The sequence below is a fragment of the Cyclopterus lumpus genome, chromosome 9, assembly GCF_009769545.1.
Source record: "Cyclopterus lumpus isolate fCycLum1 chromosome 9, fCycLum1.pri, whole genome shotgun sequence".
Lineage (NCBI taxonomy): Eukaryota > Metazoa > Chordata > Actinopteri > Perciformes > Cyclopteridae > Cyclopterus > Cyclopterus lumpus.
Window position 1 is genome coordinate 17,313,434 of NC_046974.1, and position 25,516 is coordinate 17,338,949.

At 41.5% G+C, this 25,516-nt stretch overlaps 3 protein-coding genes across 6 annotated transcripts; all 3 read left to right on the top strand.

Annotated features, from left to right (window-relative positions):
• Nucleotides 1-185: 185 nt before the first annotated feature.
• LOC117735931 lies at nt 186-5,647 on the top strand. The gene is made up of 10 exons (XM_034540850.1): nt 186-294; nt 711-803; nt 977-1,192; nt 1,428-1,515; nt 2,173-2,294; nt 2,447-2,552; nt 2,727-2,798; nt 2,984-3,093; nt 3,358-5,551; nt 5,642-5,647. The coding sequence occupies exons 1-10, from the start codon at nt 251-253 to the stop codon at nt 5,645-5,647; spliced, it is 3,051 nt and encodes a 1,016-aa protein (XP_034396741.1). The 5' UTR covers nt 186-250.
• A 3-nt stretch (nt 5,648-5,650) lies between these two features.
• On the top strand, nt 5,651-6,936 carry LOC117736718. The gene is made up of 3 exons (XM_034542235.1): nt 5,651-6,140; nt 6,437-6,530; nt 6,734-6,936. Exons 1-3 carry the CDS (start codon nt 5,671-5,673, stop codon nt 6,896-6,898), a joined length of 729 nt encoding a protein of 242 aa, XP_034398126.1. The 5' UTR covers nt 5,651-5,670; the 3' UTR covers nt 6,899-6,936.
• Nucleotides 6,937-8,215: 1,279 nt separating this feature from the next.
• On the top strand, nt 8,216-24,325 carry LOC117736062 (ubiquitin-associated protein 2-like). Of its 4 annotated transcripts, none has more exons than XM_034541089.1 (29): nt 8,216-8,344; nt 9,795-9,920; nt 10,473-10,550; nt 10,700-10,810; nt 10,998-11,154; nt 11,384-11,461; nt 12,454-12,517; nt 12,706-12,788; nt 13,113-13,165; nt 13,413-13,477; nt 13,621-13,846; nt 13,962-14,217; nt 14,356-14,463; nt 14,952-15,088; nt 15,614-15,861; nt 16,181-16,424; nt 16,579-16,618; nt 17,603-17,726; nt 17,909-17,966; nt 18,178-18,388; nt 18,865-18,956; nt 19,702-19,752; nt 20,001-20,079; nt 20,347-20,535; nt 20,821-20,991; nt 21,783-21,887; nt 22,356-22,429; nt 22,731-22,922; nt 23,497-24,325. In XM_034541089.1, exons 2-29 carry the CDS (start codon nt 9,837-9,839, stop codon nt 23,590-23,592), a joined length of 3,474 nt encoding a protein of 1,157 aa, XP_034396980.1. In that variant the 5' UTR covers nt 8,216-8,344; nt 9,795-9,836; the 3' UTR covers nt 23,593-24,325. The 4 variants fall into 4 exon arrangements, with proteins under 4 accessions (XP_034396980.1, XP_034396983.1, XP_034396982.1 ...); XM_034541091.1 differs by lacking the exon at nt 8,216-8,344 and adding an exon at nt 8,360-8,529; XM_034541090.1 differs by lacking the exon at nt 8,216-8,344 and adding an exon at nt 9,143-9,265.
• Nucleotides 24,326-25,516: the final 1,191 nt, after the last annotated feature.

The window sequence follows — 25,516 nt, forward strand, 5'->3', positions numbered from 1 at the left end:
GGCTGTGTCCCTTCTTTTGCATATGAGCATTGTTTCCTTTGCACATGCTCTTTAATTGTGTGTGTGTGTGTGTGTGTGTGTGTGTGTGTGTGTGTGTGTGTGTGTGTGTGTGTGTGTGTGTGTGTGTGTAGGAAACCAGGGGGGCAACGGATCAGTGTGTGTCTGAGGAAAAGACCTCTGACACACACAGAGTGCAAAAGAGGAGAGTCAGATGTTGTAACGACTCCGAGTGGAGAGTGTGTGATTGTCCATGAAAATAAAGAGGCTGTGGATCTCTCACAGTACAAACTACAGGTAGATATAATTGCTTGAGAGGATACACTGACAAATTAATGTTTTGTCTGAAACTGTGTTTTTTCAATGCAGGTACAACTAAAGATAGAAGTGTCTCCAAATAAACATACATTATCACATTATCGTCAAACTGTGATGATGTTAGATTTCCATCTGGGTTGACTTAGATTTTCAAATGTGTAAATATTGCAACACTTTAATTAGTGGGCCATAGTCTCTAACACCATTGTGTTATCTACTTTGATGAAAGTGACTTAACTTAATTTATTTACATGAAAATCTGAGATTGCCACTTTAAGTAATGTTTTTCATAATTAACTGGCTGAATTGTGTGTAGGTTCACCTTGACCTATCATCACGCTGTTGTTTTGTTTATTTAATGCCTTGTCCCTCCGTCTCTTGTTCCTGCAGCACAGGTTCTACTTTGACGAGGTTTTTGGGGAGGAGAGCTCCAACGAGGAGGTGTATCAAAGAACAGCATATCCTCTGGTACAGCACATGCTCAATGGGTAGGTTAGCATGGACCTATACTATCCTTTCTTTTTCAAATGCACTAAAGTCCAAATTAGTCAATTCTCGGGTTTGAAGTAAATGCTTTTTTGGCGTTGTGTTTCTACGAATCAGTGCTTTCTAGCAATCTTTATTTGTTTGTATTATTTGTTCTGTGTGTGTGTGTCCATAGAGGTAAGGCCACCTGCTTTGCATATGGCCAGACAGGTGCGGGGAAGACTCACACCATGTTGGGTTCTCCTTTGAGACCAGGGTTGTATGCACTGGCAGTCCTGGACATCTTTGCATACCTCTCCACCACTCACATGCACACACCCTTGCTGGTGTATGTGAGTTTATTTGAGATCTACTGTGGTCAGCTGTATGACCTCTTGGACCACAGAAAAAGGTGTGTGTTGTGTTAAAAAAGCGTAATCATTTTTGAGGTGGAGTTGCTTTTGAAGAAAGATGAAAAGATAATCAGCTAGCAATTGATCAAAAACAGATGTCCTAGTTTTTCCATAGACATGATACCTTTTTGGTTACATCAAAGTAAACCTCTTCTTATTACTTAGATGTATGAGAACCCTTGATTTTCTGCTTCTTTGATTTCTTCTCCCTCTTTTTATTTCTTCCTTCATTAGGTTGTTTGCCAGGGAGGATGGACAAAAGGTGGTCCACATTGTTGGGCTGCGTGATATCAGAGTGGACTCAGTCAGCTCACTGTTGGAGGTTTCCCCCTTTTAAAATATCGTCATGTCCATAGTGTGTAGTCAAGTGCTGGATTACTGAATGTAATATAATATGCATACCTATGTTTTTGTTAGTGTATACTCACCTGAGACTAGGAATCGTTGTGTTTTTGTTAGATTGCGTTAGATGTTAGATTAACTGAGCCCTTCATATATCGGGATCAGGAACTCTTCCCGGAGTCTGCCATGTTGCACCGCCATGTTTCTGCAATAGCCCGGAATAGACAAACCCAAAACTGGCTAGAGAGATCCTTTCGTGTTCTAGTCCAACGGCGTTGGAAGATTTTGCGTTTGATGGCTCCCATCACCACAGTCTTGGAAAGGAGTATTCCGTTTTTGCATTCTGCATCCATGCTGCTAGATGCCAACAAATCCCACACACTGTGCCTTTTAAGTCTAGTTGTCCTTAGAAGTTTTCTTGTTGGGTAATATTTCAAGTATTTAAGGTACTCTAAAGTCTGCTGGTGCATCCGTGAGGATATGAACACAACCTGAGGTGCTAGCTAGAGTTGATAAAGAACTTAAAAGCATATATATTTACTGTTGTATTTCACTAAATATTGCTATGATTTCCTCATTGAACGATCTCTCTCTTTCCCATGTTTCCCTTCTGCGTTCTTCATTGCCTTTTACAAAGGTGATTTTACGGGGTACAGAAGAGCGCACTCAAGGAATGAGTGGCGTGAATCCCCTCTCCTCTCGTTCCCATGCCTTGCTTCGGATTCAGCTAAGAGATACAAACCAGCAGATTGCTGGTAGGTGAGTGACAACATGTGTTTTATTCTTGTAGGCTTATTATACACATTCTGACTGTTTTCATTTCTACTTAAAGCACTACTAGGGTTATTGTAGGAAAGGCCAGTAGTATTTGTGTGAAATGACTGAACAAAGAAAGTTGTTTGTGCCGGTAGAATGTGGTTTGTGGACCTAGCAGGAAGTGAGAGGGCATCAGATACCAAAGAACCAAATAGGCAGAGCCGTATGGAGGGAGCTGAGATCAACCAGAGTCTCTTGGCTGTAAGCTACACACACACACACACACACACACACACACACACACACACACACACACACACACACACTCACACACACACACACACACACTCTCTCTCTCTCAGAGATCACACATAAAGTCGAAGATGTTGAAGAAGGTATTGAAGGATTTTACATATTTTCTCGTTTTTTTCTCAGCTTAAAGAGTGTATCCGGTCTCTTGATCAAGAGCAGTCGCACACACCTTTCAGACAAAGCAAACTCACTCAGGTACTAATACTTTTGCCACTTGCTGATTTTGATTGTGTGTGTGTGTGTGTGTGTGTGTGTGTGTGTGTGTTTGCGTTCATGTGTGTGCGTGTGTTAGTAATACAATGTGTATTAATATCATGCTTGATGTTTTTGTCCAGTTTGATCAATAAACTGTGTTCTGGAATACATTTCTTTCTTTCTAGGTTTTGAAAGACTCGTTTGTTGGAGACTCGATGACATGCATGATTGCCAACATCTCACCTGGTCACTTGGCAACTGAACACACACTAAATACACTGAGATATGCCGACCGGTAAGTGTGTACAATTAGTTTGCATGGGATATTTGTTGTTGTTGTTGTTGTTTTTCTTAGAGCCTTAATGGATTTCATTCATCCTACTTTAAAATGTGGAAACTTAAAATAGTATAATCATTTAAAAAGTTTATTTTTCATCTTGGTCCCATTGTTTACAACTTCTACAGTCCTTTTTTAAAATTATTTTGATAGTGTCATGGACTGTAGAGACAATCATCAGTGACTGCTATTTGAGATGTTATACATCTTGATTTTTCATAGGGTGAAGGAGTTGAAGGGACAAATAGGGCTGAGAGGTGGAAGAAGGGGCAAGACAATACACTCCCCCAAACGTAACCTGTCCAACAGCAGCAGCAGCAGCCGAGGCAACATTGTTGGCACAAGAGGGAAGAGTCCCCCTAAAAAGCCAAAGTTAGGACGACAAAGAGAGGATTTTGGCCTCACCACACCTACCACGAGATTGACCACAGGAGGTTCAATTATCTGCTCCACACCCAAAAACAGCAGATGGGGAGAGGAAACAAATCCAAGCGCAAGAAAGGGGATTGGACTTGAACACATTACACCAGTCAACGGTTTGGGAATAAGTGATACTAGAAAGAGGACAGGTGGGAGGGAAGGTAGAATAAGAACAAGGTATGGAGTAACTGACAGTGTAGGCCACTCAGATGGTGAAAAACAGTTCATGGCAGGGCTGGTCTTGGGACAAGCAATAGATGAGAAGATTGTCTTGAGGGAGGTACATAAGGAATCAGGATTCAACCACAGAGAAAAAGAGAATCAGCAAAGCACTTTAGAGGAAAGAAGACGGATAGAACAGGGAAGACAAGGGGAAAGCAGGACAGACACAAGTAGTGAAGTAGAAAGGCTACATAAAAGAGATATACAAAAAGATGATGAAAGGAATAAGGAGAGGGAGAGGCATCTGAGACAGTATCACCAGCAGCTGCAGCAGTGTATGCCTTCGTCAGCTTCTTCATCTGTCCATCTCTTCTCACCCTCTACATGTCCATCGTTTTCTTCTTCTAATCAGGCCTCTCTCTCTTCTTCTGTCTCTCCATCTTCCTGTTCTTCTCTCAAAAACACTTCCCGCTTCTCAGTTTCTGAGTGTATGCAGCATGGTTTGGGAGAGATGTTAGATGCATGCAGAGCTAGGGTTGAGGTTAGGGCTGATTGTATCACTAAAAAGTTGTCTTTCATCCCCCGTGGAGACATTTGCTTACAAACTGAAACCTCTCCAAGCTACAGTAAAAATAAGGATCAGGTTGGTGACGGTGGTTCAAGTGGTGTTGGTGAAAAGTGGAGGGTATCTAGGGAGGGAAGAGAAGCAATATGTGGACAAGACAGAGGTAAACATGAGAAGAAGTCACATAAGGAAACAGGGGAAGGAGATGTAAGAGTAAGGAGGGAAGAGAGGAGGCCAGTTGGGATAGAAGGAGGAAAAGAGAGGTGGTGGGCTACAACATCAGAGACAGAGCGGGCAAACAGGATGACAGGTCCAATACCAGCTGATGGAGAGGCCTTAGTGGTGTACAACTGTGACTCAGAAGAGAGCAGAGACGTGGGTGGAGAAGAAACAGATCCATCAGATGACCCAGGTGATGGAGTGTGGAGTACTGAGGAGCGAGAAGAAGTTGATGGCTACGGTTTACCGTCCAACCACAGCGGCATTGACAGCAACAGCCTCTTTAACCACCCTCCTGCTGAGTCATCCCCTCAACGAGCTCCAGCTGAACGACCCCTCTGCTCAGCCTGTAAACACACCACCGCAACCCTGACCCCTAATAAACTCAGTGATCTCACCCGTAAGTTTAAACATACCAGATGCCCCTCAAACATTGCCCCTCTGCTATTGCGAAATGCTCAAAAGGAAATGCCTTCAAGCAGCTATAAAGAGAAGCAACCAGGGCTTGCTGCTCTCGCCAATAGAACAAACTTTTCAAATTCTCAATCGGCCATACTACCTCTCACTACTCCCATCACACGGGGCGGTTGTAAAATACCTGCTAACCCCCTCAACATATTATCTGAAAGTCCAGCTTACACAATGGTACACAACCATCCAGAGGTCAGAGCCAAAAGGTCTGTTTTACCTCAAGAAGTGACCGCTGATTCTCTCAGTTACATCATAGACCCCATTAGCATCTCCTTGCTTCAAGTGGACCGACAGACTGCCACAGCCTCGTTCCTCCAAGGGGAAGAGAAACAAACCTCATTGTGTCCGCTTGAACTTGAAAGAGAAGAAGATGACAGGCGGGAAGTGGAAAAAGAACGTCTCACATATGAAGAGATAGCGGGGGAAATTTTAGTGGACGAGGACGTGGAATTTCGCTTGTCTTTTTTGGAGCTGCCAAAGGCAAAGACTGTCTGCCCTCTCATCTCTGACACCATGACAGCTACAAATCACACTGAGCAAATAAAAGGCATGTATACACATATGACCATTGTGGAAGAGGTACATGTGAGTTCTTTGTGTGTGTTTGTGAGTGGACTAACTAGTGCTTAAGAACTAGTATGTGAATTTTCTTTTCAAAATCTTGTCCAGGTATGATGAAGCCTCCTATCCTTGAGGTTATGCTGGTCTCTCTCCAGGACCAAGAGAACAATCAGAAACCCCAAACTACACCAGCTATTGAGGTCCTGGGCTACATACCTCCTGTATCCACACTTAAAACCTCTACATGTGGTTCTACACAAACGTCTATCATGCAGTCCATCTCATCCTCTGTCCAGCAGTCTGGAAACACTAGTTCACCGGGCTCACACAATCTAATGACATATTCTGGTGCCACCCATGTGCCATCAGAATATGCACGCTATATGCTCAGCAAACTTGCTTTTTCCATTTCAACACCACAGTCAGACAGTGTTTTGGGCCAGTTGAATACAGTGCCAAAGCAATGTCACACAGTACATTCAAATCATCCGACCAACATAAACATCTCACTCCAACAAAACTGTTCAAACAGTCGAGAGAGTGCCAGCAATTACAACAATACACCCATCATCAATCTGTCTACGCTGGAAGATTTGGATCACGGGCAGTAAGTACCTGGAATGTCACAATGTTGTTTCCACAATCATTCTAAATGAGCGTTTGAGAAGCCACAGCACATTATACTGAGACATTGCTAGTATTAATCCAATTACAAATAATGATAATACCCAACTGTGTTAAGGTGATATTGAATTCTGATTACATCATAATTCTGCAGGCATGATACAGAAACCATACACCCTTTGTTGACAGATTTAGAAAACATGTGGTGAAATTTAGGGTAGAGGTTATTAGCTTCAATAAAATATTTTGTTTTTCTAATCCAATCCAACCCAACTTTAGGTGGTGTGTTGTGCAGGCTCATTTGGAGCAGCTAGAAGAGATGGAAGCTTTATGTTGTAAAGAGGGGACTCTTCTGTGCCAGCAACCTGCTATGGTCAGAATTAATCAAAGTCACATTTGTTAGCTCATTTCTTTTTGTAAACTACATTTTACATTACATTACATTACATTACATGTCATTTAGCTGACACTTTTATCCAAAGCGACTTACAATAAGTGCATTAAACCATGAGTCCAAACTCAATTTTAAAATGTATTTAATTTGTCCCCACTCTCCGTCTTGCTGTCTCTCAACAGGCATTTGGAGAGTATGTGCACAAACTGGTGGATATCATGGAGAGAAAGGCCCGCTGTGTCCAGAGCATGATAGCTCAACTGCAGCCATACCTTAAGCCGAGTAACAGTAACAAGCCACACAATAGGGAAGAAGATAATCAGTATCCAATTAATTTAATTAATTAAGTTGATAAGCAATAAGCAAGAGTATTTGTAGTTGTATGTGTAGCCTACACATTGAAGAAATGGCAGGTATGCAAAGCTGTGACGTTACACAGCTTTGCATACCTGCCATGCACAATATATTTTTCACTGACAACACTATATACAATATGTGTCAATATTAGTATTTTATTATTTTATAAATGTACAATTGACTTAAGCTATAAGAGTTTACTGATGGACAAATATTACTTGATGTGTGTGATATTAAGATTTGATTTACTTGTGGGGATTTGTCAAGAGATGTTTCCCATGGAGACAATAATATGTAATAAGATATGAAACGTGTCCATTTGTAGATGTGTGTGTGTTTCTTACGTGCAGGTATGGGGTTGCTATTTTTTCCTCTTCGATCCTCAGAAAAGTATTAGTATTAATATATTATGACATTCTTACATATTTAATTTTGTTAATAATAATTGATAAAGTTCATCTTAAAACACAACTTTGGAAACTTGGATCACTGGTATTTAAGAAAGGAAGTTTTAAGTTAATTGCTGCTATTTATGTAGCCCACTTTTCATCTAACCTAATCCAACAGGTTTATTCTTTTTCAAACCCGGTCTTGGACCAAAGACAGGTTGTCTACTGAGCTATTTAGTGAGCAAGTGACAAGTGTACTGCTATTTTATTTTATGTTTAGAAATCGTACACTTTTTGTTTTCTAAAGCAATTAGGCTATTTTGTGTATTTTTTGGTTTTCAGCTGAGGCGTTGAGGGTATTTGTTTTTTGGAACAAAGTTCTAAGGGTTTAAGATTGAAGAAGAAGAATAAAATTTGCCTAAAAGTGTCTGTGTTGTGAATTATTTATATCAGGAAGTGGTGAGTTGATGCTTATGTGTAGAGTGTAGAAATGTTGTTTTTACCTAGTCTATTTGCCTATGCAAATTGCCTTTCATTATGAAAATGTATATATTCCACAAAGAGCAAAGCTACGAGTAAACGAGTGAATATAATTTTAATATGAGATGCAAGCTTATAAAGACAATGCGAATTCAGTGGGTCACATCTAGTATTACACCATCATAGAAGAAACCCACTCGACCTGTTTTGGATCAAGAAAAGAAGAACGATATCTCTTTCGAAACTCCTTCTTGGACAACAAATACATTTAATCGTAGACAGATGTAGGCTATATATGATCTCACAAGATCCTACATATGTGGGGAATTTGCTACGGAAAAATCAGCAAATGATTTGTGAGAAAAGTTTTCACCGGTTCTTGGGCTGGAAACAATAAAGCAAAGCGCGCTCCCAGGCGGGAACGCGTACGCAAGGGTACGGTGTTAAACCACCTGACCAACTCGGTGGGTTTTGGTTGGCAGTGTTGGCCTCAGAACGTTGAACAACGGCGCGGTGGGGTCACGTGACAGCATCTGCTGCTGCTGGCTGAGCGAAGCGTGTTAGCAGGTAAAAGAGAGATTACGATGTGTTGTGCTAATGTTGTCTATCCAAAAGCCACTTGAACGACACACTTGTCTTTATAGTGTAACTTGTACATTCATGTAAGGAAAACCGACGGGTCGGTTCAGAGGAACCTTTCGTCCTCTTCGGTGGCTAGCTAACTAGCTCGCTAAGTAACCAGCGCTGTATCCGTAAGTTACTGTAGTGCTGCATTCATTGTATGCGGACGGGCCGTTCACATGCCGTCCACTCGGCCTGCTGATGATATCGCTCGTAGCTTAACACGAACGGGCCACGCGTTTGTCGACAACTTTTCTTCCCTACATAGCGTGTTGCATTCGGAGCACACCGCTTTGGACACCGGTCGTTGCAAATGTTCACGTTGATTGAACACGCGACGTTCGCCGGTGTCATTGTATGTTCGCCTGCTAACTTAAACTAAATGTACGTCCGATTTAGCTTTTCTCTTGGTGAACACAAAGGGTACGTCGTCACTTTGTTTATTTTTTTGTTCCCGAGTCGTTGGGTCTATCTGAAGGGCGCTCTCGCTCGCTTACAGGTTAATTACGGTCACACCGCGGATATCTGTCCATTACAACGTGACGTTTGAAGGTGTGAGTCGGAACAAAGACCAGCGGTAGCCGAGCTACAGCTAGCGCGAGCTAACGACGAGCTGCCGTTGATGTGAACGTCATCGGCTCAGGTTTCAGCCGAGATTCTCGAAACGTTCATCTAAATAAGGTTACGGCTCCGTCATAATGTACGTTAGCTAACTAGAGATGAACTTGACTGGGAAATACTGACGCATTGCTAACGTTACGTCATACAGCTGACCTTAACCGTGCGTTTTCTGTCAGCCAACATACGATTATCAGACAATATGGTCACAGCCGGTGGATCTCATTTGTTTTGTTCCCATGTTGACAAGTTAGTATTATTATTATTATTATTATTATTATTCGCTAGAACCAATAACGATAAGTAATATGATCTAACCCTCAGTAATTGTGGGTTCAACGGATTTCCATAGACAGTTTGGTCTGGCATAAAGCCCTGCTTCCTTTGTTCGGTTTCTTATTACTTTTGCTCAAATGCCGAATAGTTGTCGCTAACCTGACTTTATAATTGGGGTAACGTGTCATAATTAATAATACACATAGCATATGGCGGTGCATACTCGCTGTGTTTTTGTGTGGGAGACTGAGGGGCGGTTGTAAGTTGACACCCGGACAGTCATCTCTTGGATGGCTAAATTTAACTGGGGTGGTGGGGGGGTGACAGATGGGTTCATAGTCTTACATGGTATACTTGACAACACTGAGTCTGCTGCACACATTCAGTTCATTGTACTGGAATTGGGCATTTATTCAGTATAATATTTGACTAGGAATTGTGATTCAATTAACCCATTTCACAGGCATGTAATTTCACTTTGTCACTGTCACCCTCTCCCCAGATTTTTCTATTTTGTACATACATTGTTTTGTATATACTGTAAATGATGACTTCAGTGGTCAGCAATCAAGCCCGGGGGGCTCGGGACGGAACGCTGTCCACAACTACACAAACAACACAGCCACAGGTGGGTTCTCACCATTGTACAGAGTTAGTCTGTCTTAATGTTCTGCTCAATTTGAATACAGTCCGTCTTATAATTTTTAGCACAATGAAAGGTTTTGAATGTTATGCTGATAATTGAAAGCAATATTATTTTTAATGAATCTAAAATGTAATTTCACACACTTAAAAGGTTAGGTAGATGCATCCTACATTGGATACCTTTGCCCAGATTTGTAGCATCTTTCATTGAAATGCGTAAATAAATCGTGGCGTAAGATGCAGGGTTATGGGGTAATGGTTGTCATAGGCAAACAATTCTTATAATATTAGGGACAGCAAAATGTGCACCGTATTATGCGGATGTATAACGTCATAGTATCTTAATTACTAAAAATATAAGTTGACTAAAATGGCTACCATATTGGCAGCCAACAGCTGCCTGGTAGTGGGGCCGATAGCCAGTGTGGCAATCACTTTTAAAAGTTAGAGTTCAGCCGTGTTGATTTATTGTTTGAATATGAAAATAACCCAGTTTCTAGTTGTATTATTTCTAACTGAACTGTTTGTTTACCAGGCCACAGCAGAACAGATTCTTTTAGCCCAAATGTTCTACGACAAAAATGATGCTGACTTTGAAGACAAAGTCAAACAGGTAATATGTTTGTACATGTACACACTTTTAGACAAATACATTTTCTGGGTGACCAGCACATCTTTCTGGAATTCCTGGGCATTGGGACCCGTAATTGAATCAAATGGTGATCTAACTCAATGCTTTATTTTTGTTTTGCCCACACGCAGCTGATTGAGGTAACTGGGAAAACTCAAGATGAGTGCATGGTAGCCCTCCATGACTGCAACGAAGATGTAAACAGAGCCATCAATTTTCTGCTGGAGAGCACCCCTGATACAGTAAGTCTCTGTAACACATGCACACACCATATTCATGTATACATTTTATGCACATCTTGTATAGATTCCTCTGGGTTTATGCCGGAACTAAAACACACCGTGAACAATGTACAATTTTCAATCACAATATTGCTATAATTTTATTTATGTATTTAGTCAACCTCATTCTCTTGTTTACCTCGGTCAGACCTCCTGGGAAACTGTGGGGAAGAAGCGTAGCCTTGGGAAAGAAGGAGGACCCTCAGAGATAAAGGAGAGCAGGGAGAAGAAAGGAGAGAGGGAGGCTAGTCGCGGACGTGGGGCGTCCAACAGAAGGGGCAGAGGCATCAGCCGAGGGCGCGAAGGTAAGAACTGGAAGAAAGTAATTTGTCCTGTCTGGATTGTGTAAATGTATGTTCCTTGTAAGTCCTTTGAAATTGTGTTCTCTGACAAGTTTATTTTTGGTATTAGATGGATTTGTCATTCAACTTTTCTCATTTGTTTAACCTTGATATCCCAGTGGGTATATTTAAAAGGCTCAGATCTCTCTCACAGTTCAGTGTTAATGAGTTCGTACCTCTTGTTGGATTCCAGGTCGGTTAGAGGAGAATGGGTTTGAGGTGGCTCCTGGAGAGAGAGGGGGAGACCGTGGAGGCAGAGGGCGGGGCAGAGGTGAGAAATACAGAAAATTACAACACTGGTTTATTGAATACTTTGCACATTTGGTCTCTTTGCTTACAAAATGGTACCGTTGGACTATACAAAGAATATTGAAAAGGGGTTATCTATAGCTCCTAGTTTTCTGATGCTCTTGTACCAATCATGCGCTATTTATACAAATTAAAATGCTTAGATATCTTCCTTGGGCACCCTGGTCTCAACCGCCATTTGCACATATCCATGAATTGTAATATCTGTTTATTGTTCACTGTGATGTTTAGATAGGGAATTGTCTCAGATGTTGTTCAGCATGCTGATGTAGTTGGCAACAATATCTATTTGTATCTACAGGCATTTAGAGTATTGCAGCACTCAACATGTGTGGAATGCACTGAGTCCCTGCAGCTGCTTGCATGTATGTTTAGTGGGGTGAGGGATATCGTCGATTGGAGAGGGTGAAAAGGCAGGGTGTCTGACAGGATGTTTAGGCTGTTTTTTGTAACGACATGCGCTCTAAGAATGGTTAGGTCAATCAAGGCCTGGGTCAGAAAAAATTCTGTTTGATGGATGGTTATGCTTTAACCCTGGAGAAATGCATGTATTCTTGTGGCGTCTTAATGTATGGCTGTTGAATGTCTGAAGTTAAAATATTGACTTCAAGATATTATTTTGGCTTATTTAGACAACCTGTCTACTGTTACCTCAATGGCCCTTGTTTTTATGTTTATGTGATATCATTCTGATAACTACTATGACATTGCACTCTATTATTAGTTTACTTATTGAATAATCCTAAAGCAATGCCACATTTTCAAGAAAGAAAATGGGTATGAAATCGTAAACATTATACAGGGCTATGCTTTCAAACAAAAGTCAACTATGATATTGTCTAATGCTAGGCAAAATTAAATGACCAACACATTACTTTAAGTAAACTTTAAAAAATCTTGAGGCTGAAAGGCACCAGTCAGCAGAGGTCATCTGGTTGTTTTGTGTCTCCTCAGGGGCTGTGGTTCGTGGTAGAGGAAGGGCAGCTGCTGGCAACAGGTTCTCTTCCCAGGGAATGGGGTAAGAATGTGTGTTTAAGTCTGAAGTAAGATCAAGAGATGGTAATTACAAGCACATATCTAAAAAAAATCAAATCTGTGGATAAATTAAGTATCTGAATCTCCTCATTCAGTAGTAACAATATACCAGATGCTATTCTCTTTAGTTTTGCTTATGTTTCCCTCTTCTTTCCACTCTCCTACTTTCAGCATCTTCAATCCGGCTGACTACACAGCTAACTCCCGAGCTCGCCAGGATACATGGGCAGGCAATGAAACTGCTGAGGGAACTGGTAACGAAAATAACAGATTTCACGTTTTGAGCAATTTCCTATGTTTGCTGTAGAATGGCTTGATTGTCAGCTTAAACGTATTTGCCTATTGTTAAATTTGCCCCAAAACAGTGAGAAATTCCAAATGTAGGCCACTAGATGCTGAATAAATAAATTCAGAAATGGGCAAATTACTCCTATGGGTTTAATATTTTGATGGTGTTTATATTAACCCATGTAGTGTGCTATATTTCGTTTCAGTGCTTGGAGTGGTTAATAGTTGCTGAGAACATAAGTAGGAGTGAACAAGGCAACTCTAACTTGGCTGCCGTTCTGTGTTTTTAGGAACATGGGAAGGCAATGTGGAAGACTGGGCTGCAGAGGACTGGAATGAGGACGTAAGGCAGCCCTTTTAATTATGTGAAAGGGATTTGCGTTGCTTCAGATTGAGGGTTTACACAAAGTTTGGTAACTTGCTTTCAATTTGTACTGGCCTGCATAGCCTTTAGAGAAGTTGACTAAATACAATCAGTCAGTGGTCATATCATTCTGGTTCTTAATTGTTGTTGATATACAGTACAGCACATATGCCGATATATAAATCTGATGGATGCCTGTGTTTGCAATTCCTGTCCTTTTTCACAGTTGTCTGAGACCAAAGTATTCACTGCCTCCTCTCCTCCAGCAAACCTCATCAAACATGGACCCAAGTAAGCCATCCTGCCCAAAATTCAGTCAACTTAAAACAATACAGAGAAAAGGCTTTATTTTGGAGTAACATTTTCTGTTATCTGTGTGGTTATCTTCTCCTTGTTATCACTCCTCCTCAAACCCCTCTCTTCTTCATCCTCAGTTCGGACCAGGCTAGCCTACTGCCGAAGACTGGAGTGGCTGTAGGGGGTTCTATCGACTTGGGAGCGATAGTCGATGGTCCCTCAGCTGAGCATTTGGGCCAAAGCCTGGTGTTTACCAATTCCCAACACAATGGACGCACTGCAACACACAGCTACGCACACGCCACAGCCAACAGCTACGCCCATGCCGCCTCTGCTAGTACAACCTATGCACATGCTGCACTGGTACATACACACACTTGCACACGTGCAAGCACCAGTAAATACATAACGGTGTTCATGTCCCTACACACTGATACTGGTGTATTCAGTTCTTGTTTTGCTTCTCTCATCCTCCCAGTCCTCAGTCCTGGGTTCTGGTTTTGGGTCCCTGAATGCGCCTAAGCCAACGCCTGCCTCCGAAATCAGGACATCAGAGCAGCTCAATGGCCCTCGGCTTGGTCAGAGAGCCAGTCAGATGTTGGCCAACGCCAGCAACGTTAGCATTTCCAAAGATGCAGGGCCACCTCTAGTACAGAACCCTGTTCCTGCATGTTCTCCCTCTCTAGAAGTCAAGGCTCAGAGAGTGGAGAATGGCCCTGTTACTGCCCAACACAGTAAGTTTCCATTTCTCAAAGTAAATAAGAAATCTATGACATGACTATTTAATCTTAACTAATTGTTCTTGATGACAATGCACAAACTACAGTGGTACAATAGCTATATGAATACTTGTGTATCTCAAATCTCTCCAGTGGAGATGAAGCTTCAACCAGAGCCATCAGCAGTGCTCAGCCAGCTGGCTCAGAGGCAACAACAGTCCTCCATCCTTCTGCATGCACCACAGGTCCCCACACCACCAGGTAGGGCTGCAGGACAGTCACACTGCCAAAAAAAGTAGAGAAACAGATCATTGGCCTGCGGTAAAACTGACCTATTTGGAATTGCAATTTTTTTGGTGGTGACTTTCAGGACAGTGGTGAAAAAAAGTTAGCGGCGCCTCACTATTAATTATGGTTCCAAAACGAAAATCGGAATCGGCCAAGAAAATTGCAATTGCTACATCTTTACATTCAAGGTGTGATAGTTTGCTTTGAATTCCACTTGCCACTAGAGCTGCAACTTAACTAATTATTATCATTGACTTTTGATAAGAATATCAGCAGTAGTAATGTGTTATTCCTGAGCTGTGTAACTACAATTGCTGAAATGAGCGCAGTCACTTAAATATTCCTTCTGCCTTGTTTGTGGACTGTAACACACGCAAACGCTAAAAGTGAAATTTAAGATGGCAACAGCATCATTGTCATTATGTCTTGCTAGACAATTATTGACAGTCAATCTCTTATAGGTCACGAGTCCTCCGTGCCTCATTTGAGAGATCAAGCTTCTCCAGGAGGGAAGTTGACATGTATGGAGCATTCTGTCACAGAACCCCCTCAGCGGCAGCTAAAGACTCAGAGACGCAGAGTACCTCCTTCCTCAAAGGTAAGCTCTTTGGATATCTGAACTCATATTAGACAAAACAAGTGTGATTAACTTTCTTGCAAGACATGGTAAGAACTGAGTCTTCAATAATGTATCTGTTCTCGGATACTTGACAAAACAACCAGCTATGTGTAGGACCTGATTATTTCAGTGAGAATTTGCAGAATTTGATGTTTTAATATAATTGTAAAACCTTATCCGTATCCTGGAATGGTCCCAAATATGGATACCATTTCTAAAAATCAGTTTTGCCTGGAATAAGTGCGTTTTTTTCACAGCGACTAAGCTGAATGAACGGAAAACCAACTATGCTGCTATGTTTTTATGTAATTTACGGTCGGTCCTCGACACCGCCACTAGCTGGTGATCATCAATGTACATTTTGGACTGAAAATGCTGTTGCACACTTTAACAACCCAATGTCTGTAATTTAAACATGTTATACTTAGTATAAACACATTTAAATTTAATTCAAAATAATCAAATTGGTAAATGTTCTACTTAATTCCTTCTTTGTCTTCTCAGATCCCGTCGTCAGCAGTGGAGATGCCGGGCTCTGCAGATATACGTGGCCTGAATGTTCAGTTTGGGGGTCTTGACTTTGGGTCTGAGGCTGGTAGTGGAACGATAAACATGGCACAGACGGAGCCGGTCAGGGAACAGGCCCCGACTCAGGTCCCAGCTCCAGCAGCTTCTGCACCCATGCCTGTTCCTACTGGTGTTACTACACAGCAGCAACAGAGCAGCCTGTTCTCCAATCCAGGATCTGTGAGGTGGGTGTGAGCGAGAGTGCATGGGGGAGTTGTTTTGGGTTGGGGTGTAAGGCATACAATTTGTCTTTTTATGGGGATTTTGTGCATCTGTTCAGCATAAAATCTTGAGCCATTGAATTCACAGACCATCTATGGGCAACTTATTATTGATGAGATTAAAGGATTTGGAGGATGATGTCTGTATTTTTGCTGAGCTACAGCTAGAAACTGCTGGTTGGTTTTAAATTAAGCCTGTAATAATATATCTCGCCTCTCGTTCTGAAACCTTCTCTGAATGTTTCTCTTTCCCCATCTTCCTTTCTCTCTGTCCTGTGAACAGCGAACACATGAGCAGCTTACCCACCTTACCATTAGCTGTATCGGATCCCAACTTCCCCTCACCATCCTTGGGCTTACCCAGTGCCACGCCCTCTCCCTCCATGGGTCTTCCCAGTGCAGCCGCACCCCCCTCTTCTACAGCCCCATCCGCAACCAGCCGTGTGGAGAGCAGTGGCTCAAGGTCCCTGCCACCTCATCTGGGCTTCTCTCAGACCAAAGATGTCTCCTCAGCTGCTGCTCTCACAGTGAGGATACATCTTATCTGTGTATACATGAATGACCCAAATGAAGAGGAAATTAACCACTGCTGATTTCACTGCTGTCTCAAATTCTCAATCTCTGCTTAATACCTGACAAAAAACTGAACGTTAAGACTTTGATAATTTCCTCCTCTCATAGAATGGCTACAGTGGCATAAAGACACAGAGCACACAGGACAGTAAGTACACTTGGCAAAGTCCAATATAATGAATACTGATCACTAGGGCTGCAACAACGAATCGCTAAAATCGATTATTAAGATGGTTGGCAACGAATTGCATTATCGATTCGTTGTGTCGCGTGATTATTACGCCACCCAATAAGACCCGGAGATGTTTGAGTATAAAAAAAAAAGAAAAGTTGAGTTGGGAGCGGAGCAAAAAAAAAGCCGGTAGAGCAAAGGCCATCGGAGAGACCCGTAACGTTGTGCGAGAACTAACGGTTACTTCCCCGATGGTGAACGGCTGTTTTTACGGGGACAAGCCCCGCCCCCTTCCTGCCCGCCTGCATGCTGCTGCTGCTCCGGCAGCGCTGAAAGCAGAAGTTTGTGAAATTCCCCAAGCTGTGTGATGTTATGAACACAAACACGAGGGCGTTAGATGTTCCGACGTTTATGGGATGTCCAAAACAAGTATAAAGCAGAACTAGTGGTTATTTATTCCGTGCTCAACGGCGGAAATAACTTTTTACCGAGACAAGCCACGGACACAAGCCACGCCCCCTTTTCCTGCGGTTTATAGACAAGTGCGTCTTTATGTACATTTTCTTTTTTTAAATTAGCAGGTGCGGTCTATAGTCCTGAATTTACGGTACCTGTTACCTGTGCATTTTCTGGCACAGTTCTGTTGATTAAAGGGTTGGAAATGAGTGCTTTTTTGTTTTTTTATCCGATTCATCGATTAATCGAACAAATAATCGACAGATTAATTGATTATTAAAATAATCGTTAGTTGCAGCCCTACTGATGACTAAATGCATCAGATAGAAAATGGAAAGAGTCCTTTCAGTGAAAGCTGGTGAGGTTTGATAAAGTTCAAGACGCACTCAAACCATCCGTCCTGTCTACCTTTGTTTTATTTATTGTATTTCATTCTTTTTTTCCAGTTTAACATCAACACAAAGATTTAGACCAAATTAATTTCTTAATTATCTTTTAAAACAGCTACGTCATCAACGTCTAGAACAGTCAAAACTGAGTCTCCCGTTATGACGACTGACACTGGCCACCACATCCACTCCCCTGCAGTCACACCTTCCCACTCAACATCCATCCCCTCGCTCAGCAGGTAAGGGTTGCTTCAGATATAAAGTGGCTTTTTATATTGCACATTGATTTAGTTGTCCTTTGTCTGGACATATCCTACAACTTATGTGGACATGCATGTCACTGAATCTCCCATGTTCTTGCTCATTATTTCTTGAAAAATAACATATTTAAGCAGGCTAACAGAATAATTTTACTCTCTAGTCACGTGACCAGTACTCACTCAACGGGATCTGCTCTTGCCACAAGCTCCTCCCTCACGGTAAGTGTGTACATGCTTGCAATCAGACACAAGCTTAATATAAGATCACTCTACAGTTGTGGCAATAAAAGGATATAGCATATTTCCTGAAAAATCTAGATACTTATTGTGCAATTGGGTTGTTTGAGTGCAGGACTTTCTTTTCTGCTTACAAAATTGTTGCTGCTTCTCTCCTCACACACCCGTTCTGCTCTTGTCCTGTTAACACCAGATAAGTAATGTGGAGCACAATAGTATTGGCAACCTCCATGCCTTTTCATCGTCGCCCAGCCAAGCTGTCGATTCGTGTCCTCCCCTGGCTGTTAGCAACTCAATCGCCAATGGTCTGCACCCATCTGGAGCACCTGGACTAACTTCTAATGGCACAAATGTCACACTCTCAGCTGCAGGCAGCCGCACGGCACCCCTGCTCACCACTTCTGGTAGGCTCATAGTTTGACACAGGAATCACATCACCATAACACAGGAACTCAACTACAGACCTCTTTGAAATAATAGATTATATAAAATTACAATTGACCCTCTGCTAAATTCAGCCCCTCTAATTCAACTGGTCACTGATGGCTTTGCCAGCACTGTCATTCCTTAATCTCATTGTCTTTTGTCTCAATAGCCAGGTGATGGAGTAGTTTAATTTTTTCCAAAAGTTAGATAACGTGTATGCCGGTAGTGCAGTACGTAACACTGGGCTCCGTGGTAGCTCGAACAGTTTGACAGAGTTGCAGCGAGGGGCGGGGCATAGCGAAGGTCAATTCCTCTTGTAATCAATTTGTTTTGACAGTCAACTAAAACCATACACCTCTATACAAATTTAACAAAGTTATGTACAAATGTAAACTACAACATAATTAATGTCCATATAATATCTCATGTCAAAATGTTTTATTCTTTTTGCCAGGTAAAGCTCCTCCCAACTTGTCCCAAGGAGTGCCACCTCTCCTGGCAAACCAGTACATCATGGGCCCTGGTGGCTTGCTCCCTGCTTACCCCGTAACTATTTAAATACAATTTTACCAATATTTTGTTTTTTTTTTTAAAGGGAAAGTTTTATCAAGAAAAATAAGTGGCATCATAAGAGATTAACATTTCCAGAACTGTTAAACATTTTCAATCTGTCAACAATCCGTTTGTGATAAGGATGTTTATATTTAAATATTAACCAATGAGAATTTTGACCGATTTAATGCAGTCCGTTAAGCTGAGCAAGCCTCATCACTAAAATGACAATTGAGGGAACACCTTAAAAGTAAGCCTACCTTAATTAAGTGAGATTAGACCAAAGTTATGGCTAATTTAAGAGCAAACTCAACAGATTGCAAACAAGACCTGGGAACTTGGCTCGGGTCTTGAGGAGTTGTGGCATTCATTAATTAACAAATAGTGCATGTACAGATTAAGCTTGTTAGGCACTTCAACCACAGCAGCCCTGTGTGCGCGGCACTAATATTGTCTAACTGTCAATGATCGGTTAACAAGGGTAGAAAGATTTATTTTATTTTTCTTTATTCTAAATTGGCATTTATTCCTTAGTATTTACCATTCGTGGATATATTGCATTGAACAAGTAAGGCAGTGTGTTCACTCCTTATTCTATAGATTCTCAGTGTTGATGACTGCTTTTTAGTAGGTTCTGATCAAACATGACATCTATGAAATGCACTGAGACACTGACTGAAGCTGAGTAGAAGCTTAAACATTTTTTTAAATGTTCTTTTCTCCATTATTATTTCAACAGCAGATCTATGGATATGAGGACTTGCAAATGCTGCAGTCTCGCCTTCCTATGGTAAGTCCTATTCCGCAATGTACCCTGCTGCATATTACTGTGATTCTAGTATTTTGGTAAATCAGTGATGGGCTTTCAAATGTGTTTCCCAGTTTGTTACATTCCTGCTGCCTTTTTAGTAAAGTAACCACACATAATATGTATCCTCTCTGGCAATATCAGAAAGTTCCAAAAGTAGCAGTCTGAGATGTATGGAAAGGACAACAAATTGTGGAGGGTTACATTTCTTTCTTTCTATTTCTATACAGGATTATTATGGTATACCATTCCCTGGCACTACACCTACTATGCCTGGAAGAGAGAGCCTGGCTAATAATCCATATTCTGGTAAGTGAAATGTTTAGTTGATTGCTGAGTTGATACGTCTACTGCATTATGTTGACTGACACTGAGCAATTGACACAATTACTTTGTTTCATAAAACTACACATCTATCTGTTCATACCATTTTTCATTTAATGTATAGATGTTAATTTTGCACTTCAGCATAGTTGATTAGATCAACATGGGGATCGTGCTTAACTGTTAATTAGACAGTCCAAATAATTTTATATGTATTTTTTTATTAACTTCTGTTTTGTCTTTTCTGTCCAGGTGAAGCGACAAAGTTTGGCAGGAATGATTCGTCATCTCCAGCTCCCCCAACAAGCATGTCTACGGCCGGGGTGCAGTCCCAGCCACAGCAGGCACCACAGGCAGGAACACAAGGGCAGGGCCAGGGTCAGCAAACACAGAACCAGGCCTTCCTCAATCCCCCTCTGCCCCCAGGCTACGGATACACTGGTAAGGAAAAGTAAAATAATGTTTAATAATGGGGAAGTTATCCGAAGTTATTTCCAGGAAACTCATCCACAAACTTGGCATTTACTCAAAACGCAAATTCCAAGCTACCATCTTCTCTCTCTCGTTATTTTTGGCTTCTTGTTTAAATGTTTCCAAGGAGTCTGTTGAAATGTGTAAGGAGTAATTAAATAAATAAATCTTAATGTACACATTTCTAAAAGAGCAGCGCCATGGCGTCACTATTTTATAATTAAACAAAAGTGATCCAAACATCCAATTTTACAGGTCTGCCGTACTACGCCGGTGTACCGGGTGTTCCCTCTGCTTTCCAGTACGGCCCCACAGTCTTTGTGCCTCCTGCTGCGGCTAAACAACCTGCAATGGGACTGGCTAACCCTTCCAATCAGTATCACCAACAGCATCAGCCCAATTACGGACAGCATGCATATGGCACAGGTAAGACCAGGGCAAAACAAGAAGGCTGTCTCTTTCGATGCTCTGACAACAATGATAAAAAGTTTCCATGTGAAGATTATATTCGGTAGCTTTAGTTCATATTCTGAATTGATATGAACTATGACAACACCGGTTTATCTTAAATTATAAATACGGCTATCACGGTACCACAAACTGTCACAGCGATTTGCCACGAAAAGTAGCTGAGGTGGTGATGTGGTCAACCTTAACAGTTTGGCCAGATGACCCACTAATGTGCCCATAACTAGTCAGTTCGTTCTGGTGTGTTTAATGCTCAAAAGTACACCTCTTGTAGAGGTTCAGCAGGAATGACTGTCATCTAGTACAGAATTTTTTTTCAAGAATACGTGTAGAGAGAGGTGTGTGTGTGTGTGTGTGTGTGTGGACCTCGGCAGAAATACGATGTGGACAGTGTAGAGGGAGACAAAGACAAAGAATTAGATTTCCTAATTTCCTACACTTTAAACTTGTACATCAAATGCTGCATGTGCGTGTGGAATCAGGCCTGTTTTTTTTTGCTTGTGCTGCATGCATAGCTCACACCCCCTGCTGAAGTTGGACACGGCTCAATATAGACACAGCTGCCGTTTTAGTCAGGTTACCTTACTGCCTCTCTCCCCTGCCCCCTCTCTTTTCTCCTCCCATCCTCTTTACTCGTCCTATTCTTTTCTTCACGTTATCCGTTTCCTGTCTTTTTCTTCCTACCTCACCTCTCTTTCTCCTTTGCTCGCTGTGCCTTCTCTTTTTCTGTACTCCTCCTCCTCCTTCAGCCTTTGATGACCTGTCTCAAGCCCACGGTGGGGAGTACAGTAAGGGAGGGTACGGAGGCTCTGTCCAGTCACAGGCCAAGTCAGCGGGCAGCGGCCCAGGGAAAGGTACACACACAACACATGTGCGCACACTCTAACAACACGCACTCAAAGTCAGCGGGCATTTCCCTGTGGGAAAAACACATGTACTCACAATTGCAGATGATTCGACAGTCCAGAGTGTTCTGGAGACAGGTGTGTATTTGCACATGTGTGATTGCACTTTGATGTGCACATAAAATACACGAATAGGGTGACAAAGTGAGAAATATGCACCTCCTCACTTAATATGCTTCCTCCTACTGGCTGGCCCCCATCCTACTAACAGTGGAAATGAACATTCAGTGCTTGATATTCAATCATCAGTGAAGTGACACAGTTGTGCTTCTTCTCCCTTAACTCCTTTGCTTTCCCTTCCCTGTTGTTTTCTTTTTTTCTTCTTTCGTTTGCTTCCTTTCCCTCTTACATTCCACAATCTTTTTTTCTTTTTCTTTTTTATACCCCTTTCCTATTCCCTCTTCATTCTCGTCTCAGCACCAGGACTGTCGGGGTCAGGTACCGGTGGAGGAGTACCTGACATGGGAGGCTCAATCTACAGCAAAACTCAAGTAAGTGACTTGTTGGCTAAATGCCTGTGCCTGTCTTATGATAACAATAAGTGACCTTTTCTGCAATTATTTCTCAATCAAAACTGTAAAATGTCTGCACATCACCTTGAATAATAATAATAAGCCCATTAACTTAAGTTGTATTTGGATACAGAAATGCATTGGTAAACGATATTTATTGAAAGCTAAATTTACATTTGCATTTGATTTATTTATAAATCAGTTTTACTTGCATGTATGTAATCAAGTTGTCCTGTATTCACAATGTTAAGCTCCTGGGTCTTCTCTTGGTTATTCCCAGTCATTTGATAAGCAGGGCTTCCACACGGGGACACCACCTCCCTTCAGTCTGCCTTCGGCACTGGGGGGAACGGGGCCCCTGAACCCCGGGGGTGCTCCTGGCTATGCCCCTGCTCCCTTCCTGCACATCCTGCCACCGCACCAACAGCCCCACTCTCAGCTGCTGCACCATCACCTCACACAGGACGGACAGGTAAACTGAAGTGTCTTTGCAGACATCACATTCTGCCCACATAAATTTGCATCATTGAAGTGTTAATCTGTCGCTTTATCTATTTCATTTGACACCTATGTTTTCTGAATAGCTGTGACCTAATCAGCTGATGTAGGTGGGCAAACAAATATGACCGTTCCTGTGCATTAACTTGCATGCTACCTGTAATGTTCAGCAACGTAATTGGCCGTTTTTACTAGTCCCAGGAACATTTTGTCCCAAGAACCAAAAAGTCAGGGACTTAAACGACTTTTCTTAGCAGCCACCACTAGCCGCCAACACGGCAAGCTTCATGATGGGTATTGGGCCCTCAATACTTCCTCTGGAACAGATATTTTCAAGGGGCTTGAATCACATAACCAGGACCAAGACTGGATCTGTAGGTCCCTGCGGGTTGTACAAGTGAAGTTGAGCTCCTCAAAAGGTTCCTGATAACATTCATGCAGCTGAAAAGGACTAATAAACTTAATAAATATTTAAATAAACCTGTTGGGTAGATTAATTGTTTTAAACATCAGTGACTTACTGGACTTGTTTTTATTTTTCGCCACAGGGTGGTCCTGGTCAGCGCAATCAGTCCAGCAGCATGCAGCAGAAGACCCAAGGCAGCAAGTCCAGCTATGGCAGCTCCCCCTACTGGGCCAACTGAGGAATGCTTCCCAATCCTCACTCTCCCAAAAGGCTGTGTGCGTGTGCAAGTGTAAAGCTAAAACAAAAAATAAAGACACTACCCTCACAATGAGCAACCTGGGCCTTCTCGCCCTGCTCCCCCCACCTCCACTAGTCCTCATCCTCAAGTCTTTTGGGTTCTCTCTTCCCTCCCTCTTCAAAATTGGTTGTACATGTAAGATATTTATGTATGTATTTATATATACATATACTGTATATGTAATAGTAGAACATGAAATGTGGTTGCTGCATTTTATTTTTGAAGGACTTTTTGTTTACTTTTTTCAAAACTGCAGGAAAAGATGTTACATTAAGACAGAATGAGACAATAATTGTGAGCGAGCAAAATATAGAAACGATCTAAAACCTCCTGTAAGAAACCGGAAAAGGAGAGAGCTCTATAGCACTGATTGCGAATGAGGACATTTCAGATGCGGGTGGGGGTTATAATAACTAATTGCATCTGTTTTGTCTTTCTTTTTTTCTTTTTTTTTATACATAACTTTCTGAATGACCAGGCTCATCCCCCAAACTTAATTTTGTAGCGTCCTGTTTTTCCCCCTCTTGTCCCTCCCTCCCTTCTTCTGGAGGGCTGCCGACTTTCCTTGTCAACCCCTTACCTTTAAAGACAGATTTGCCCATCTAAATTTTATATTTTTATTTTTATTTTAACCCTGATTTCCCTCAAAATAAAAGTTCTGAGCAGTTGGAAATTTGACTTGACTGAGTTTTTAAAATGAATGTATTTGTGTGTATTGTGTGTTTTCTTAGACTGTTGGATGTTCAGACCTAAGTTTTCTGGTTTAATTATTCTTATTATAAACCATGTGCAGATACTCACCATCCTAGACTCCTGCCATGTTTTCACATTTACTAATCCAGAACAGTTTGAAACCAAAAAAGGTGACTTGAAGAAAGATCTAAATCACATTTATCCAAATTACGGTGTGTGGTTACATGGAAACTGTCACTATGGGCGCCTATGATCATGCACAACTGGTAAAAAAAAATATTTTTTACCTAAATATTTTCAATCGTCATTACTGAAATTCGATCATGAAAATCTCCAAGCACAATTGGATTTGACAAAACGCCTCCAAGTTATCATTTTATAATTTCTCCCCAAAACTATATATTGCAAAACATCACATTATCTACCTTCTATTAATACGTCTGTAATTACCAAATCAAACTTACGTTTACCAGATTCCAGAGGACGGGCTCTTGTTATTGATAATGTGATGAAGTTGAGTGTATATTGAGAGATGAATTTGCATTGATTAGCCCATTCCCTCTGATCTATGTTGTCTTACATTAGATCGATATGAAAATCAAGTCATTCGTTTTAATTTGTGCAACTAGCGCACTAATTGAATAATAATCATTTAATTTAAAATTGTTAACTAGAAGGGGGGCTGCTGTAAATTTGCAACGTTGTGGGAAACTTTCAAAAAAAGTAGTTCCTTGAAACTGAATTGAGCATTTTCTGTAATCCAATTGCCAAAACTGTGTTCTCTGTAAGAGTCTTAAGCCAGTTGGCCATATGGTGACCCAGCTTGAGTGGGTGGCTCCATCACCTTCTTTTCCCATACAATGCATATTCTCCTATGCTATAAATAAATAAAACTGACTGCAAATTCAGTGGAAGGAAGATTAAACAGTTAATTTTTTAATAACTCAATATTTTTCGATTAATTTGTTTCTTTGCACATGACTCGGCACAGCAAACACTTTTAGTTTAAATATCAAAAGACAAAACGGTTGCATAATGTGATTGTGTGGAGTGCCTATCCCAAGTGAAGGAGTTCAAGTATCTCAGGGTCTTGTTCACAAGTGAAGGTAAGATGGAGTAGGAGATCGACAGGTGGATCGGTCTGGCTGCAGCAGTAAAAGAGGCGCTGCAC